Source organism: Adiantum capillus-veneris, chromosome 30 (assembly GCF_014529385.1).
Source record: "Adiantum capillus-veneris isolate H3 chromosome 30, ASM1452938v2, whole genome shotgun sequence".
NCBI lineage: Eukaryota > Viridiplantae > Streptophyta > Polypodiopsida > Polypodiales > Pteridaceae > Adiantum > Adiantum capillus-veneris.
The window spans coordinates 78,490,550-78,510,450 of NC_140960.1; the positions used below are offsets into that span (position 1 = coordinate 78,490,550).

The following is a 19,901-nucleotide window of genomic DNA, read 5'->3' on the forward strand; positions in this document are numbered from 1 at the left end:
TCTGCTACAGAGAGCAAATATTTCTTTCTTCTAGAACAAGCACACTCGAGCCAACCAGGGGGACATTTCTCTGCTAATAAAACTGCAAAGCTATTACTTCATTCAGGAATCTGGTGGCCAACATTGTTTAGGGATGCTGAGGCATATATCAAAATATGTGATGAATGTCAATGCACAAAACCACCCCTACGGAGAGATGAAATTCCATTACGGCCAATGATGAGAGTACGCGCTTTTTCCAAATGGGGCATAGACTTTATTGGCCCCATCATACCTCCTGCATACAGGATGCACACGCAATACATAATATGGGTGGAAGCAAAGGTAACACAGAAAAACAATTCACGGACTACGGCTCAGTTCCTTTTTTAACATATCTTTACTAGATATGGTCTCCCATTGAAATAGTGAGTGATAGAGGAACACACTTTGTGAACAACATCATTGAAAGCTTACTTGACAAATTCATGGTGATTTATCAAAAATCAGGACCATATCACCCACAGACAAGCCGAGAGTACCAATAAAAACCTATGTACAGTGCTCACCAAAATAGTGAGTGACTCAAGAAATGATTGGGATCAAAAGCTACACTCTACATTATGGGCTTACAGGGTAGCTTTTAAAACTTCCATTGGAACCACTCCTTTTAACCTTGTCTTCGAGATTAATGCAATTCTACCCATAAAATTCTTAATTAACACATTACGAGTCACAACACAATTAGGATGGAGGGGACATGAGCTATCGGAGAGACTAGACATCCTAGAGCAATTATATGAAACCAGAGTGAGTGCAGTAGCCAAGATATATGCTCAAAAAAGACAAATGAAAGCTTTCCATGATCAACATGTGATTAGCAAGGAGTTCTAAAAAGGGGATTACGTTTTGGTGTATACCCTAAAACAACACTCCAAAAAAAAATTAAAATGAGGGATGGGACCTTTTGTAAGACATGATATATCACAAAGTAACGCCATCAAGCTTGCAACATTCGCAGGTGAGAAGATGCTTAATTGGATGAGTGGCTGCTGCAGGTTAAATAAATATTTGCTTTCGTTGACACCAAAAGAACTCCAAATATTACATACAACAGATCAGTGAAGAAGTCGAGCCCATGAAATTCAAGAACAGGCACAACAAGAAGCCAAGATAAGAATATTAAAGAGAAAGGAGCGGGCACACCTTCAAAGAAATGGCCAACATAACAATTGTACCAATTCCCCTCCCATAGCATCCATACAAACGGAGTCTACATGGTTAGGTGGCATAGATCTACGAATTGAGCTGCAACTTGACGATGGTACCACTGATCGAGCACTAGTGGACACTGGGGCAAGAGAAAATGGTGTCAACTACTCCACCTTCATGAAATTAACAAAAGAACCTTTGATGCCAAATACTATGGGGCTCAAAGTAGCAAATAAAGCAAAATGGATAGCCTGGGACATGTAAATTTACCAATTACTGTCGATGGAACAATTTATCCTCATCAGTTTCATGTAGTCGATGATATAGACCTTAACAAAGCAGTTATTATGGGAGTGCCATGGATGTGCACCTATCAAGCTGCCACACCAAATTGGCAGGATAATACCTTGCAACTAATGCTAGATGACAAATCTTATGCCACACCATTTGTACAATCAGACTACATATGGGAACCTCTCCAATCAACACCTACTCCAATCCAGCGATATTCTCAAAAGATGGTCATGAAAATCTCGGTAAAAAAGTCCATTATGCAAACCAATCCAAAGAAATTATGGATACCCAAACAAAATGGCAATGCAAGTCCACCCATGATGCATCAACCAAAACCAACCCTCAACAAACCACCCAAGGCTTTTGTCAAGCAAACCAAGCCTATCCAATCGCATCATTGACAACCAAAAGACGTCAATTGGGTATGGAAACCAAAATTGACTATGGAGCCATTTTGGAATTTCTACTCATTGGCATTGAGTAGTGTTATGGTTTACGGTAGATATTGTACTTGAGTTTTTACTTAGTTTTCAAGAAAAACTCTATCGGTTTTTTCCCAGATTCTTGCCATGATTTTCACGTATTTGTAATTTACTCTCTAATAGTTTAGTGGTCAAGTTGACTCCCACTCTGACAGTTATATGCAGTGTTTTGGCTTCTGGTTTGCGTTGAGTTTTAACTCATTTTGCAAAGAAAATTCTAGTTGTTTTTTCCCGTCTTCTTACCATAAAATATTGCAGTGTTATGCCATCTTGTATAGTGGTCGATATATTCTCACTTTGACAGTGATCAAGTGTTTACTCTCACTTTGACAGGTTTTGTCAACTTGGACACAGTTTGGTGTTCTTGTACCCACTCTCGTAGGAGTGAGAATTGTGTATGCTTGTGTGGCTATAGATAGACACTCACACATTTTTGGGATTTTATCTTGCCAGTTTAGCCACTTTGATCAGCGTTTCAGTCATTGTACACATTTGTTTTGGGTTCAAAAGTCAATTTTGCAAGGGAGACTCTGTCGAAATTTTTCAATTTTTCTATCATCTTCTTTACTGCAGCAGATCTATCACTTTTGTTCCTTGTAAAGTGATGGATTCATCATTGGAGAACTCTTTGTTCAACATTGAGACGTTAGATGGCAATAACTTCCCATTCTGGAAGGAACAAATTTACAATGTCTTAGTACAGAAGAAGCAATCCGGCCGATAAAGATGAAGGGGATAAAGCCTGAGGATATGGATGAGTATGATTGGTAGGAGTTGGATGAGCTTGTCAGGTCCACCATCATGCTGACTTTGTCAAAGAATGTGTACTTCAATGTGAACATGGAAAAGACTAGCTATGAGATCTAGAAGAAGTTATGTAACATGTATGAGAAGCAAAGTGCAGTATCACAGGTTTATTGGCTAAAAAAGTTAGTTGATTTGAAGATGGATGAGGACACACTGTGAAACCATCTCAATGAGTTCAACACAGTTTTTAGTCAGCTTTTTGCACACCCATGTGCAATCATCTCAATGAGTTCAACACAGTTTTCAGTCAGCTTTCTGCACAAGGAGTCAATTTCGATGATTTGGTCAAAGCAATGTTCGTGCATTGAGATGGTTGCACACCCATTGCAACCATCTCAATGAGTTCAACACAGTTTTCAGTCAGCTTTCTGCACAAGGAGTCAATTTCGATGATTCGGTCAAAGCAATGTTCTTGCTAGTTATGTTGCCAAAAAGTTGGGATACTTTTTGCACAGCCATAAGTAACTCATCACCTCCTGATGGTTTAACATGTGCTGATGTTGAGGGCAGTTTGCTTACTGAAGAAGTTAGCAGGAAGAATCTTGATGCTTCTCGTGCTACTAGCAGTGGTCTCGTTGTTCATAGATCACAAGAAAAGGGAAAGCAGAATCAGAGAGAAAAAACTCGTGGCAAATCAATTGGCCGAAAAGACATTGAGTGCTATCATTGTGACAAAAAGGGTCCCATGAAGAAAGAATGTCAAAAGTGGAAACAAGAGAAAGTTAAAGACAAGAAGCAGAAAGAAGGCAAGACTAAATAAAGCAGTATAAAGATTGAAGAGGTCAGCAATGTTTTTGTTGAAGATTCTGATGAAGACATTTATCTCACATCTGCCATGGATTCAACATTTTTGGTTGCCATTGATGGCTATGCTTTATAGGATTGGGTTCTTGACTCAGGTGCATTGTTTCATGTGACTCCTCACACAGAGTAGTTCGGTACATATAATGCAGCCGAAAAAGGTCATGTTCGTCTTGGCAATGATTTTGCTTGCAACATAGTTGGTGTCGGCAATGTGCACCTGAAATTTTGGAATGGTTCTTCATTCACGCTCAAGAATGTGAGACATGTACCGAAGCTTACCAAAAGCTTCATTAATACAGGACAATTGGATGACGCAAGATATTACTGCACATTTGGTGATAGTTCATGGAAGATCACCAAAGGTCCTTTAGTGGGAGCGTGTGGTTCAAAGTCTAGGACTTCGTACATGCTACATGTATCCAATGTTAAATAACATGTAACCGAGCAGCCAAGTGTTTCTTTGTGGCATCGCCAATTAGGACATATGTCTCAAAAGGGAATGAAAATTTTGTCTCGTTTCGGTTATGTTCATGGCTTCAATTTCTAAGACTTTTCAGCATTGTCTTTATGGTAAACAAACACAGTCACCACACAAAAGGGGAAGCACTCAAAAAAATGATCCATTAGAGTTAGTGCATAGTGATGTGTGTGGACCTATGACTAACATATCTATGGGAGGTTCATTATATTTTGTTACATTCATAGATGACTTCTCACGGAAAGTGTGGGTATATCCTCTTAGGAAGAAGGATGAAGTTCTTTCAAAATTTCAAAATTTTGTGGCATTAATGGAGAGTAAGTCTGGTAGGAAAGTCGAGTACTTAAGGTCAGACAATGGCGGTGAGTATGTCACTAAAGTCTTTCAAAAAATTTGTGATTCCAAAGGCATCAAAAGAGAGTTGATTACTCCATATAACCCTCCACAAAATGGTGTTGCTGAGAGGATCAATCGTAACATAGAAGAGAAGTTACATAGCATGTTGTCTAATGCAGAGTTGCCTAATGGATTTTGGGCGAAAGAGTTAGCAACTACTATCCATCTTATTAATAGAGTTCCTAACAAGGCTTTACATGAGAAGGTACCTGAAGAGCTTTGGTCTAGGAAACCACCTTCTTACAAGCATCGTAGAGTCTTTGGCTGTGAAGAGTATTGCCATGTTCCAAAGGATTTTTGAAGCAAGTTACCACCTAAGTCAAAGAAAAGCATATTTCTTGGCTATGGCAATCTTGGCAAAATGGGGTTTCAGTCATGGGATCCTGAAGCTAAAAAGATAGTTCGCAACAATACGTATACTTCAATGAAGAAAAGATGCATAAGAAGCCTGTGCATACAGTGGAGGTCAGGAGAGTTATCTTCCAAGAAGATGGAGTTGTCCACAATAGGGCTAAAGGGCCTAATGTCAGACAACAAGGACAGAATCCTCCTGTAGTACAAGATGTTGCTGAGTGGGGGCCTTATCTCCGAGGGAAAATGGTCCATATTCCTGGTTAGACACCTTCTCCTCTTCCACATTCTCTTCCCCATGACCCTCCCCATGATCTTAATCTTCATCCTCATGTCTTGCTTGGATCTTCTTCAAGGAGTGGTGCTTGTTGAACTTGAACCTCTTGTGGCTCAATTGGAGACTGGAGATTAGCATTTTTCCTAGAAAGGTCCTCAATTGGGGAAAATTAATATTGCTACACCAATGCCTCCCCCTCATTTTTTTTAAGTATCTCATCGTTGGCCACCATTGCGACATCTTCCAATTTAGCCTACTAGCTTCAGTGGACTCAGCAGCTCGATCCAATGTGCTTTGCAAATCCTTGCCTTGTTGAGACTCTTGATACCTTACAACACTAGCAGCTTGGACGTCGCTTCTTGTTCTCTTGAGCATTGGGAAGTCAGAAAGAACAACAAGATAGCAATTAGCCTTTTTGCAATTGGACCTAGTGAAGAAATGCATTTTGGATAAAATTAGAGAACTGTCAATCTTTTTACGATTCTAAGTTCCATAAATTGAAGCAATTAATCCTTCAAAATTAATTAGCATTTAATCATTACAATGATTCTAGGATCATCGCTATCAATGTAGAAAATTTTCTGGAAAGGATAAAGCGAGCCGTAGCGGTTTGCCTCAAAAAAGAGAGAGTTATGAGAGTCAATGCTACTAAATCCCTACAAAAATTCAAAAGCACATTTATACTTGAAGGATGTCTTGGAAATTGTGTCATCCAAGAATAATGATGTAATGATAGATAGCTCCACATATGACTCCCTAGTAGTTTCAAAAAAGGCACTTTGGCATCCTCGAAGAAAGATCTAAATCCGACTCTGATGAAAGCTTCCTTATCAAACAACGCAATATGTAAGGTTTACCATCTTAGCATATCTCTATTTTGTGTCTCTCCCTTGTTTATATATCATCTTTTTTTCATCCTTGTTACAACTTAGATAGACACCAAACAAGTAAGGACTTATGACTTAGATAGACACCAAACAACTAAGGAATTATGACTTAGCTAATAAGAGCTCTAATGATGATTGGAAGCTAAATCTTAACCTTGCTATTCAATAGCCCTAAATGGAAGTTGGAGGTGCAAGACTAATTATTTGTTCATGTGCGTTGAGTTAGCGAGATCAAAACGGTCGAGATTCTATCATTATCTAGCTTGACTGCAAGCTACATTTTCACAATATTTGGGGCCATGTGTGATCTGCACACATGAAAAATTAGCCCTAAACCTCTAAATTGCTCAAGGAGAAAGTTAGTGAGAGCTCCCTTATTGTTCAAGTGCATTGAGTGCACTTGAACAATTTGACCTTAACCTCTACCTTGATGGTTTAGGAATAGAGAATGGGATGTCCAAAATCTAGAGCTTGTGGCTAGGTATTGAGGGAGAAAGATCTTGAGAATATCCCTCATTATCGCACATAAACAATTGGCCTAAAACGTGGACCTTGCAGGTTGTTGTTCAGGGAGAAAGACAATGATAATCTTCCTCATTGTTCACAAGCACTCAATGCACATGAACATATATTAGTCCAAACCTTGACTTTGCAAGTTGTTCCTTAGGGAGATAGACAATGACAATCTCCCTAATTGTTCATGTGCACTCAGCAGGAAAGAACAATAAGCCCCAAAACCTAGAATATGCAAGTTGTTGGTTAGTGAAAAGACAATGAGGACCTCACTAACTGTTCATATGCACTGAGCACACATGAAAATTTAGCCCTATATCTCTACCTATGTTTTTTGCTTAATTGTTCATGTACGTTGAGCACACATGAACAATTAGGGAAAATCTCAAACCTTTTAGGTTAGCTTGTCAAGGAGAAAGATACTATGAATCGCCCTCATTGTTCATGTGTAATGAGCACACATGAACAATGAGCCAACCTTGGATTTTGGTGCTCATAAGCCCGGTATTACGAGCAAAGGGTTGTGTTATGGTACCCTAAACAAGTCTATTATTACAAACTTACAAATCAAAACCAATAATTATTTGAGCAGTTAAGCAACATGAAACATCATGTTGAGCTACACCATCAAACTTAAACCTTAAGATGAAGAAAACTCTTGCATCATTAAAAATAAACCTATAGTAAGATAATTTGATGCACATTACAAAATGTGGATGGTTTCTAGGAGGGCAAAGAGACAACATAAGGGGGCTACATTGCACTTTGGTGCAGACACAAGAAGTTTCGGACCAATTCTCACAATATTTCCCACATTGTGACTTACCTCAACAACATGAGCTTTTGTGAGGGAGGCGCCGCATACCTAGCTAGGTATGCGGTGCCTCTCGAGCAGAAGCTCATGATGTTATGCATTGTATGAAAAACACTGAGAAAGACTCCGTTTTCCTGCACAAGCGGAGTCTTCATGTTATGCATTGTATGAAAAACACTGAGAAAGACTCCATTTTCCTGCACAAGCGGAGTCTTCCTGCACAAGAAGATTGCTTCTGCTCGAGAGGCACCGCATACCTAGCTAGGTACGATTGGGGGCGGGGGACCACCGGGCCGGCAGTCCCCCGCCCTCAATCGTACCTAGCTAGGTATGCAACGCCCCCCTCACAAAAGCTCATGATGTTGAGGTAAGTCACAATGTGGGAAATATTGTGAGAATTTGTCCAAAACTTCTTGTGAAAGTTGAAGCACCAAAAGCGTGCCCCATGATTGTAGTGGGAAGTCTTTAGAGTGCTTGCACTGAGAGGAGACTAAGGCTATGGATCTTGGCTATTGTCAAGGCAAGTGTAGGTGTAGGCTTAGTTGAAGCACCAAAAGCACTAGACTTCTTTGTGCCCCATGACTATAGTGAGTGCTTGCATCACTGCCTCTACCTCTGTCTCTTTCTAGTGAATATCACAACCTCATTGAACCATTGAAAATTTTCCTTTTAAAAATTTATCTTTTTTATGAAGTTGATATTTAGAGCCCAAAACAACAAAAAAAAAGACACCCAATCATGGCACATAGCGTTTTTTCTAAAACATTCTTAAATATAACTTTAAACTTTTATCTATTTTTCATTAGCAAAAAGGTAAGTGACCTTAGAAGCCTTAATTAGCCTTTTGGGTATGCCAAAAATACTTTGAAAATAAATAGATACATGGAGAGTATGAGCATTTTCAGAAACTTCTTCTAGCTTGTATCATATGATATCTTTTAACTGTTCGCAGAAACAAGTCTAGGAGTGCTTTTCATCTTTTGCAACTTGGAAAATAAATAGAATATGGGCTCCAAAATATTACCTTGTATAGGAAAACTTCATCAGTTATCCTTGCTTACCATTATGCTAAGTGTTTTGCCTCTTTAATCTGTAGTGCAGAAAGGATTGGCCTAATTGCAAGGCATGTGGCAAGACAAGTGAAGGGGAATGTATTTGCCTTAAGAATATTCTCTTTCCACATGCATTTGCCATGCCATGGAATTATTTTCTGTAGATCTCTTTAGATAATCTCTAGGGCTGAAAGACACTCTGGTTCTCAAGAAATTGCCAAAAAATGGACACCAAAAAATGCCTCAGTTGAGAAGTTTGGATAGTGGTCGCATGTTAGTTTGGCTGTGTCGTACCTTATATAGATGTTTTCAAAAAAATGATAAATTTGAACTTTTCTAAGTTCATGCTAGTCAATGACTTTGAGTTCTCTCATTGTGGAATTGTTAGATTTTCATGGTAAAACTAGCACTTAGATTCAGTGCCTACTCTTTTATCATACCCCAAGAAGCTTTCTGCTTTAGCAACCCAATTACGTTTTGCACATTCAAGAGCAAGATTTCTCCATATTATGGGCTCTTGAGTGCCTCTGTTGTTGTCAATGCCTTCACTCAGTGCCTTGAAGCTCCCAAAGATGTAGAGCATGTGCTTCGCCCTCGACAGTAGCACACACGCCCTCCTTCGGTTGCTTGCAAAGGGCGACATTCGAGCTCCCACCACCAATGAGACCACGATGATTTCAGCTTCTTGACCTTGAAATGAGTCCACGTTATGCACAGATACACCTTGGACCTCATTATCCATGAGCAATCTACTAATTAACAGCCTCTGAGCTTCATAAAGTGTCAGCACTACTAGTCTTGCATTGGAGCACTTTGATGAAGACGATGATGAGGTTGAAGATGATGACACCGACAACGGTGTTCGCAGTGGTGATGATGATGATAACGACAAGGATGAGAGCGAGTTTGACAGCACTGACAACATTGTTGTCGAAGAAGTAGCGGATGATGACAAAGTTGTGGATGCTGATGCCATTGATGCAGGTGGCACCCGTGTTGATGGTGATAGTACCTCTCCCACCGTGCCTTGCAATATATACTTCTTGCAGAGCTTGACGATTGCCTCGGCTTCAAATTCATTGCATAATGATGTGCTTCCAACAGCTGTCTTTGGCGAGCCATTCACATCAACCCAAAGAAGCGATGTGCCATGGTCACCAGCAGAACCTCTCCTTGCAGAAATCAGCACACCTCTGTAAAACTCACGAGATACAAAATCTGCAATGTCCGGGGTCATTCTGTATTGAATCTGTAAGGTAAGCACTTGGCAATTTCTTGCCACTAGATCAAAGACACTTTGAACAGACTTGCCAAAGGGTGGAAGCTGCAAAGGGTCACCCAAAACACTAAGCCTTTGTAAATGCGGCAAGCATATCAGGCTTGATATGAGTGTTTCTTCGGCAGCTTGAGAGCTCTCATCAATCATCATGTAGGTGATGTTGCATTGTTTGACACAGGTGTAAAAGGAGGAGCTCCCAATCAGTGCAAGAGTGCAGAGCAAAATTCGAGGAGTGGGCATCTTGTTTCGGGCAGTCCAAGCCTTGAGTCCTCCACCTATAGAAGGTCCTGAAACAACAATGTTGTCATCCAATTGTTTGTACTCCTCTTGACGCCAATCAGTATAGTAGTCATGGCTTATCAGAAGCATGACCCCATGGATGTTGTTATTCACCATCATCTCTGCCATGTGACGCACGGCAACGTTTTGCTGTGCAGCACAGAGGAGCATTTGTCCTTGAGCTGTAGTTTGTTCCCACACCTTGGCCACACCACTTATTAATCTGGTCTTTCCAGTTCCTGGAGGGCCAATTACTGCGCAAAGCGGATTGGACAGCATCATTCTTAGTGCATCAATCTGAGTTCTATTCAACATAATGCCTTGAGGAAGTGAACATGTTTGATTATTATTGATATCAGGATTCCCCATGTCAATACAGCCGAGCGCCATTAGAATGTGTGGAGGGCACGCTGCCGGATTGCACAATAGAGAGTGTATAGCATTTTCTACTTTTTGTCTCTGCATGTCAATGAAGTTGCTGTTGTCCACCACGACCGACCTTATTGCACTTACGTCTACATCAGGCTCTTGCGATTTTTCTGCACCTTTTCGCAGAAGCACGTTCTTATCACCAACCCTCTTTGTTGTGTACTCTTCAGGGTCTCTGTCATTGTTGAACCTCAGCGCCACCACAGATGCAGAATTCAGGACTTTGGATCGGGCATTGGCTGGATTCAAGATGAGAAACCCTTGTTGGATCTCTACTGTAGCCCCTGCCAGCTGCATTACAAATTAAAGTACTTAAGAGTGAATGATACCATTTAGTTACTTGAGGAACAAACCTCCATAATAGTGGCCAGCTTAAGTTGAGATCTTTTGAATACCTCAGAGGACATCTGGCTCTGACTGGTTGCATTAATATTTGTCATGCACCGCTGAAAGTAATCTAGCAATTGAAGGTGTACTCCATTGATGCAGAAGCTTTTTGCTTGCCCACTTGAACTTTCTCTCATTTGTGCCCAAATTAAATGACAAGACCATGCGCTCAAGGCTGCAAACTTGATCTAGAACATGAAAAGAACTGTAATCAACTTGACTGGCCTCGAGGTGTCTGAAAATACTCTTTTCTTTACAGAATTAAAGGCTTTCAAAATCTGAAACAATTATATGTATAGCAAACTAAGTTCACAAGAACAATGATAACATTGTAATGCCAAATATCAATGCCGTAAGTACATAGGAAAAAGTTAGCCATCCATATTCTTTCCGGTGCTGCCAGGTCGTAACGAGGGGTAAAGAGGCACAAAACGGTGATGGGCATCTAGGACATCATAGATGAGGGAGTAGTAAAAGTGGTTCATTACTCTTGGGAAATAGGGGAATCTCCTTATACCAATACAGCTTTTGCCTACTTTGAGAAATACTTCAGCATTGATTTGGTGATGGAATTCACAAGGATTATACTACTTCATACTGCAAATAAAACCAGCCTTTGCAGGGATAATACAAACTTCTAAAGACCAAGGCATCTCCATTGTCAAGTTTGCCAAGCAATCAATTACTTGCAATCTTACTCATATGGTCATTGTCTATACAGAATTTGATAGTTTTGAAAAAGTTTAACAATATTGAGATTGTCACAAGGTCATTTAAAGATTGAGAAAAAAACCCTAGCTTTACATGATTTGGGTTTTCTCAACTTTCTTCCATGTGTTGAAACATCGCAACTTATGGTGCATCCCATTTTGTGGCGTGAGGAGAGAATTTGGGTAAACATACAAAGCATTCAACTAAACAACTTTCATGTGCCTATGAAAATAAAAACCATCTGGTCGTAAGCAATGCTTTTGCTGCCATCGTCTGCTTCTTTGAAGAACAAAGAACATCGACAATTGCAAGGGAAATAAAGCAACACCATACTTGACATCTCTGGAAGGAATATACTTGCAATTTTATTGTGTATTCTTTTAGTAAACTCGGTTTTATCATTGCATCAAAAGACAAATACACAAAACACAACGATAACATCATACAAACAGTAACAGCAACAGAATACTTTACATGCTTACCTGCTCAAGAGTCATGGGATGTAGCATCCAGTTGCTATGCTTGACTTCAGCTTTCTCACACCAATCCCATTTAAAAATCGCTCTAAAAAAGAATACAGCAAACGTCAGTAAGGCACCGGAAAGGGCATAACTCTATGTACATTCCCCACTTGACATCAATTTACTGATATCCTACAGAAAGATTAGCCTGCTTTCAAAACATCAATGAGCTATAAAAGAGGCTACTTGCTGCAATACTTCAATGCTCAAGCCCTGATAGAAAGATTTCAAATCAGGACAAAACCAGCACTTAATCTCTCACCATTCTTGCAGCAGTTATTGTCTTAAAGACGTCAAAGGGCTTAATAAACGCCTTATGATGATTGCAATGGGGATGGTAGCAAAGGACACTCCTGAGGCACCGCTCATGGATACCAAGAATACATGATCGGAGCATGTAGCATGTTGGAAGGAGAGATAAAGATTCCAAAAGCAGGTTGTTGAGAGATATGGTATCATGAACCTTTTGAATCTTTCTTCTTGAATCCATTTAGCTGTACTTTATATGATTTAGAAAAAGAACTTTCATGGATTATACATTGTCTTCTTAAGGAATTTTTGCTAAAACATTGTTGCCCAAAGTAGCTATTTCACAAACGAAACCAGTTTATCAAGAGGATAATGTTAGAGTTTCGTATTCTGTCCCAATGGTAGCTCCAATATCTCCCAGGAGCAGTTGCAGACTTGATCCCTATCCGTGTTACCTTGCAACTTTGACAGCTAAAAACATTTTAACAATAGTCCAAAACTTAAGTGGCTGTGAACAATAATAGCCCACCAGACCGGTTCCTGTCAATCAATTTAAAGTAGTGGGGTATTGCTGGCACCATGAGGAAGAAAAAACACACTGGCAATTTGAGAGGAACACAAAACACAAACTTGATATTCCTCCCATGCTTGAGAAGAGACCCCTTAAACTCAAGGCAAGGTACACAGATGCACTTCTCTTGAAAATCCCCTCAGTGTAGACGTAAGTAGGCCTCTTATAGCTTCTCTACTAATGCCCCCATAGAGAGGGAGTGATGTATAATTTGTATTGTCAGACCCCTAGCATATCATTGATGAATCAAAAGACTTATTCACACCAATTCACCAGTCCCCTGTGACTGGTTTGGCTCTATGCTTAAGGAGGTCATGTACTAGTATAGCCTTTGTTCACAAAGTCCATGCTAATAAACCTATTGATCTCTTATCATGCATACATATGGTATAGCGATAGGTCACGCGAGCTAGTTCAGCTTAGAACGGCCATCTGGGCGGGGCCTGCTAGTACAAGAATACCTTTAGCAGTGATCAGCCATTAGTATTCTTTCATGCAGATGGTAACAGAGTCGACAAAAGTGACTGCCCTTTCGCCCAAACACACTTCGACCCTTTGGCCTAAGGTGTTAGAACTTAAATCAAACCAACTTCTAATGATGAAGTTAAAACTCAATACAAAGCATCCCAATAAAATACTGAGAAAGAAGGTCAATCTGTCAAAGTTAGCTCTCGCACAGCGTTTCTCCTCGGAGCAAGACATGAATACATACCTGAACATGTCTAGCAGCTGAAATTTTTGTCTTCGATCGGCATTGGGTAGGGACAACTTTATGCAGTTATTTGCTGTGAGCCCCAGGGATTGATACAGATGCAGAGAATCTCTGTCTATGTTCGCTCCCGCCTTGACAACATCAGCATTAAGCAGTAAATCTTGCAATTTCTTATTTATAAAGTGAGGATCCACAGGCCTTGCAGGTATCTCAATTAAAAGACAGCGTTGATGAAAAGAAAGTTCCAGAAGACAAAGGTTGCCCTGGGAGTCGTATCGACAGAGCAATCCCAAGCACGCATTTGATAATAGTGTGTCTTGTAACATCCAATCCATGCATGTATCAACTCTCTCATTGTGACTAAGCTCAAGTGTCCTGACCTCAATTGTGAACTCGCGCACGGATGAGGGCGTGACCAGGTCATTAGGTGGACAAGGCATGACCTTCATCATTTGCTTTGGTATGGAGATAAGGTATTCACCGTAGAAGGGACCTTCTTTTTCTGTGTATGCACTGAGAACCTTGGTTACTTCAATGCCATCCGTATCAATGAAGTTATTTTGACTTTCCGACCCAAAGGCTCCACTTGAACCACTATATTCTGGAAACTCGTCACCTAATTTTTTTTTCACAGCAGGATGAAGGATATGCCAGAATTTTGAAGGTGATAATAATGGGATACTATGATTTCCCATCCTATTGCATAAAAGATCATCAATATCTTCATGCTCTGATTTGTTAACTTGTCCCCACCATGCTATCAGCAAGAAATAACCAAATTCTCGCAAGAGGCGGAATGTCTGAAAATAGCAGCGAATTACCTGATTCGGTATAAAAAGCTTGTTTTCAGTGTGTACCTCAAACAAAAGCACTGTTTTTATGTAAACTTTGGAATGGACTTAATCAGGATTCATATCACAAGAATTATTAGAAGAATTCCCACATTACATGTTGTGATGACATCATGATCTGAAGAGAGGGAGGGACCACATGCCTAGCTAGGTGCGATTGGGGCCAGGGGAGTGCCAGCCCCAGGTGGGGACCGGCACTTTCCTGCCACCAACCACACCTAGCTAGGTATGTGGTCCCTCCCAAGCAGTAGATCATGATATTGAGCACTATAGGGAAAGCTAGGGAGAAAAGAGCTGGAAAACGTCAAAAGCTTCTTGTAATATATCTTTGGTTGGAGATAAATAAAAAATAATATATCTATCTATTGGCATACAATTCGCTAAATTAGTGTTTACCTGGTCATTGCACTGTGATCCTGCATCAGGGAAGAAAATAATGCGGTCTGGGTTGATGATTGCGAGGTACCTCTCAAGAAGCTTCTTCGATTTTGTAAATGTTGCTCCAGAAGCACCAATCACCGGTAAAGCCCCTAAAAAGCTTAAAACATAAGCCTTCAAACCTCCCTCACACATTCCCAGTGTAGAAAAGTTCCTGAATAGTGATGTGCAGCAGAAGAGGGGCCATTCATCATCAATATTTGGTCCTCTTCCGCCCTCGAACACCTTATTGCTACTCAGCCACTTATATTTACCAGTTGTTGGTCGATCCACTTTTATCTGAGCTCCTGTTATCAGGCCTGAGGGATCTCTTGCTGGGATAAATATCCCTGGACTACCAATAAGAGCAGTTCCTTTCTTATCAAGCCCAGGTATCAACCAGCTGGATGCTATGCGTCTGCCCGGTATCCATGATTTGAAGTCCATTTTTTGACAGAATTCATTTGTAAGTCCTCTTCTCTCAAGTTCCTGCCAGTGTATGCGCAATTATAGAAAGGTCAGAATCTCTTAAGTAAATTATTTTGGCTTCTTTTTATGATTGCAAGCCTCTTTGGTTCTTTGTCTTCCAAAATGTTTGCAGATAGTTACCTTCAAGTGATAGGCCCTCAGTGCCAAGCTTTTCGACAATATTTTTCGGTAATGGCAATGTCGAAATGTAGTCACATCTATCTCAAAAATTTCAAATACCATCTTCTCTATTTCCTGCATCTGTTTATTCATGACCTCTAAACTTATTAACATGTCTAGAGCCAAAATACGGCAGTCTTCTGTTACAATAACCTTCAGATCCCTTATCAAATTTAGCAACCCCATCAGCGACGTACAATACTCGCTATTAACTGAGTCCTTTATGTCATCACCAATTAAGTAGTGAGAGGCTGAACTGAGGACAAATAGTGGAGCTTCAGAAGGATGCCTGCTAAAAAGTTTTCTTACAAACTTGTCCAACAAATTACTCACGTATGGACAATTCTGTTCTTGATTAAGAGCAAGACCATAGATTCTAAGAAAGCATGCTGGACGTTTATTTGCCCAATGTCTTCCCAAGGCCATAAGTACTCTTTCAAGGGGGATGTTTGGAGGATGCTTCTTGTCATGGCCATTGATGGGTAGAAGATTCATAGTTTTGTGGCAAATCTCCTTCATGTAATTTGGCTCCTCTAACATGAGCAGTGACAAGTGTGGAGCTATTGTTCTTGTCCATGAACGGTGTTTCCGGCAGTGACATTTAAATAAAGAGGCATATGCTACTGCTATTCTTGGTGGAAATCCTTGCATTGATATTATCTCCTGGGCCTTCATAATTGAAGACTCACAAGTAGCAAATTCCAGTGATTGTAATGATCTGAAAAAGAAAGAGAGTAGAGATTCTGATAAACTGATGCTATCATAATCTAAGCCATCAACGTCCCAAATTATATCCACCAGAGTAGCAATGTCAAATTGAAGTGGAACATTTACTTCCTGCTTTTGATTAGGTACAATCCCATCTACAAGCTGGTAATCTTTCGTAATGTGCTGATGAAGAAGGAACTTCAGAGAAGAAGTATTGGTTTTTCCAGTTTTCCATGTGCGTAATATTGAAAGGGCTAGCGCAGAATAAGAACTAGATGGCCAGCTCAAGAAAAGTTGGGAAATAATTGTCTGCGCATGTGTTACAATTTTGGACAGAAATATGTCAAGGTTGTTAATGACCTCATGAACAGAAAAGTGAGATTTCCCCAAGTAAATCGGTGAGATTTCGACCTCATATTTCTGCAAACAAACGTTCCCTTTCATTTGATTGATTTCGTTCATAGCCACTGAAAAACCATCGTACACATATTCTTCTGCGTCCTTTATCCTTAATTGCTTTACGTCAAATGGACCTTTTGGAAACTTCAGCTTAACACCATTGCATTGGATTTTAGATACAAAGTCTATGTAGCGATCATCAATCTGCTCATCTTTCAATCCCTGGTTAAAGATTTGATACAGTTATAAGGATGCAAGATATACTAGATAGTACAGGGACATACTCATCCAAGAACATGAAACAAGGCGGAAGGACTACCTGCACGGATAACCGAATGTCCGATTTTACATGACCCATTCTCAAGTGCACAAGGTCTATCACTGCCAATCTTTCTTTATGTTGCACCTTTAGGAGTTGAAAATGCCCAGGCTCATCGTTATTTTCTTTGATAGTGATCTTTGTAGCATGAGAACTGCCTTCAAGATCAGCAGGATCCTCCAAAAAGATAGTTATTCTCTTATCATGGCTGACAGAGATCGATTTGAACAGCCTAAGGCATGCCTTAATATGAAAATAGTCAGCTTTTGATAAAGTATCACTGAAATACTGTTTGAAAAAAGTCTTTCTTTTCAAAGCATCCAAGAGCACACCTAACGACTGATTGCTTTCATAAGGAAGCAGTTTCTTCTTGCCTTGTGAGCAAGCAAAGACGACTCTCCCTAGCCTTGCTTGGATCTCAATCTTCGATGATTTGTCTGCTTTGGCAATACAGCTTTTAATGACCCCTGAGATCGTCTCAAGATGCAGTCCCATATCTTCGGAACTTTGAGTTAGGTTGTCATCACAACCTTGCACAAAAAACTGTACGAATCCTTTGAAGCTTGTTTCACCATATAAGTTTTCTCCTTTACCCAATTCTGCACATTGGATTTGATGACTCGATTTTTCTGGAACAAAATAGGTTTGGTTGATGCTTGTTGCCCAAAGTCTTCTTGTATCAGGTCTGGTTGCTACAATTTCAATCCATTTCATGGCTGCCTCTACTTCTGAAGGTGGTCCACACACAACTACATTTTCAGTCAGGGACTGAGTTTTAGGTAATAAAATCCTGACCTGATTTGTATTATTTTTAATCTTCCACCGCAGAGTGTTGATCTGCACAGTGGTGAGGGTCACTGTCTTGATAGAAATAGGAACATAGTTATCATGCATATAATGCGGTACCCTATCAAGGCCTCCCAGCAAGTTTTTCTTTTGCAGAAGTAACTTCTGTTCATGAGGGGCTCCATTAGTATCTCCATTCAAAAGCATTGGATTGCAAAGCAAATGATACCAACTTTCTACTTGAATCTTCTTTTTCTTGGGCACAAGTTCGTTGCACCTTTTGTGCATAGTTTTCAAAACACTACAAGCTTTCTCTTTATGCTCAGGATCAGCCATGATCTTTTCAAGAAGACAGTAGAAAACTTGATTGAGGTCTTTGTTACCATCCAGCCACTCTTCCACATAATGCTTTGTCAAGTCAGGTTCTACAGTTCTGAACGCCTGCAGCAGGCAGTTTTCCTCTGTCTCTTGCAGATAGTACTTTTTTTCATTGTCGTCAAAAGGTGAAGACCCATCTTTTGAGCTGTCTATTGACACCATATTCAGTTTCCAAGCTAATAAGTTCTGTTCTATATTATCAATAGGTTTGAAAGACGGATACTCTTGCCAAGACCCAACAACTGGAGCTTGGTGAGGCTCACAATGTTTCTGAGAGGCAACCCAGTGCATGAGATGTGAAACCTCGTTGAGGACATAACCCTCACATAGTTGGTTCGCCAGCACTCTTCTGTTGAGCTTCTTCCTGATTTTCTCAATGAGATGCAGCTGGTCGACTAACATGTATTGAGGAGAGAAGCTAAACATCAAGGGACCATATTGTAGGCTGTATACAAATTTTTGAGCGGCATGATCTGTTTGAATAAGATATCCCTGGAAGGACCTAAACAGCAGCAATGCAGTTACTGCAAAGAAATTTTCATTTGGTAAGAGGGTGCTGGCTGAAACGTGAATTTTAGTATTCTCTGCTCCAGTAAACTTTGCAGTCACGGCAATAAGAAACTCTTCGGGAGCATGCAATCCAAATGCACACTGTGGAAGGCTGCTGGAGTGCCGTTCCAAGTTTACACCATATCTTCTTCCTTTTAAAAATGTTGACCAAAATATTTGTCGGTCCCTGCTGATTCTGCCAATGCACACCCGCTCTGTGGTTTTTTTTTTTTTTGAAGGGAGATTCAAAACAGCTCCCGACTTGTGACACGCTAGAAAATAAGCCCTTTGAGCTGCCAGTGGAAGATTTCTTGGAATACGTTGCAGCAACTCCTCTCCAGATAATCTGCTGCATTCCAATAAGGCACTGTTACTGCCTTCAAGGGGCAAAACTTTGGATATTGGTCCCAACACCTGATAAACCAAAGGAAAATGATTTAGCCAAATTTTAACGTCTATGTGATGCCGAAGTTGGCCTATGAAACAAATCAAATATACATGTGTGTATGTCTTCCATGTATCGGAAAAGACAACAATCCAAACTGGTACAAAATAAAGAGAAAACCTCGGTGTATAATGGGATCGGGGGGGGGGGCTGGTGGAGCTCTAGTACTAGGGATGTGTGCATGTCTATATGCTCAAGATAGTACAACCATGCAAATTCATCAAGCTAGCTAGCTCCATCCTGTGCTAATAGGGGGGTGTAAAATGTGGTACATGGGAGGATCGGGAGCAAGGGCTGCTTGGATGAATGCAACTGGGTGAGCCATCATTTGGGCTCATCTCTCCTCAACAGCTCGACGCTCTCGCGTCTGAATCTCCTCGATCTGTCTATGGTGGAGTCGTGGGCCCGGCATCACGTAACACAAGGAAGTCATCAGGCCCAGCTCATCTCAACCTGCTGGAGAGTCACTCCCCTTGAGGGATCCACGAGTGAAGGAGGTGTGGTCCTCTAGAAAAATTTGTAAGCTATGACTGTCTCCACCCCACCTGTGTCTCTGTATGTGGCTGCAGAAGTGTATCTCTATGCCTCTGTATCTCTAGCAAGTAGCCCCTTAATTGCCTCTGATCTCGAGAGTCCATCATCTCGCGGAGGGTAGGCTACCCTCTGAATAATGACTCATATATGCCTCTAATATCATCATAAGCTCTGCATCTACAAACATAATGCTCCTCATCTCCACCTCCTCTCTGCATACTCGACAAATTCTCTCCTCCCATGGAATGTCATGAGCTTGCCCCACCTCTATCTCTAGTCTGTGTGATGATACTCTGAGCTGACCACTCACCAGGCGTGAGCTGTTTGGCATTTAGGTGTCCATATAGCGAGGTCGTTGTATGAACCCGTCCTTGAGTATGGTA

General features: G+C 40.6%; 1 protein-coding gene across 1 annotated transcript in view; it reads right to left on the minus strand.

Moving 5' to 3' along the window:
• Positions 1-8,573: 8,573 nt before the first annotated feature.
• Positions 8,574-19,901, minus strand: part of LOC147418260 (uncharacterized) — a 46,455-nt gene continuing 35,127 nt past the window's right edge. The window contains exons 4-10 of the mRNA XM_086506444.1: positions 16,827-18,953; positions 15,362-16,729; positions 14,732-15,241; positions 13,485-14,305; positions 11,914-11,995; positions 10,729-10,908; positions 8,574-10,624 (exon numbers count right to left, since the gene is read on the minus strand). Of these exons, the coding sequence (XP_086362570.1) occupies positions 8,750-10,624; positions 10,729-10,908; positions 11,914-11,995; positions 13,485-14,305; positions 14,732-15,241; positions 15,362-16,729; positions 16,827-18,953 (6,963 nt within the window). The 3' untranslated portion in view covers positions 8,574-8,749. The remainder of the gene's footprint in view (positions 10,625-10,728; positions 10,909-11,913; positions 11,996-13,484; positions 14,306-14,731; positions 15,242-15,361; positions 16,730-16,826; positions 18,954-19,901) is intronic.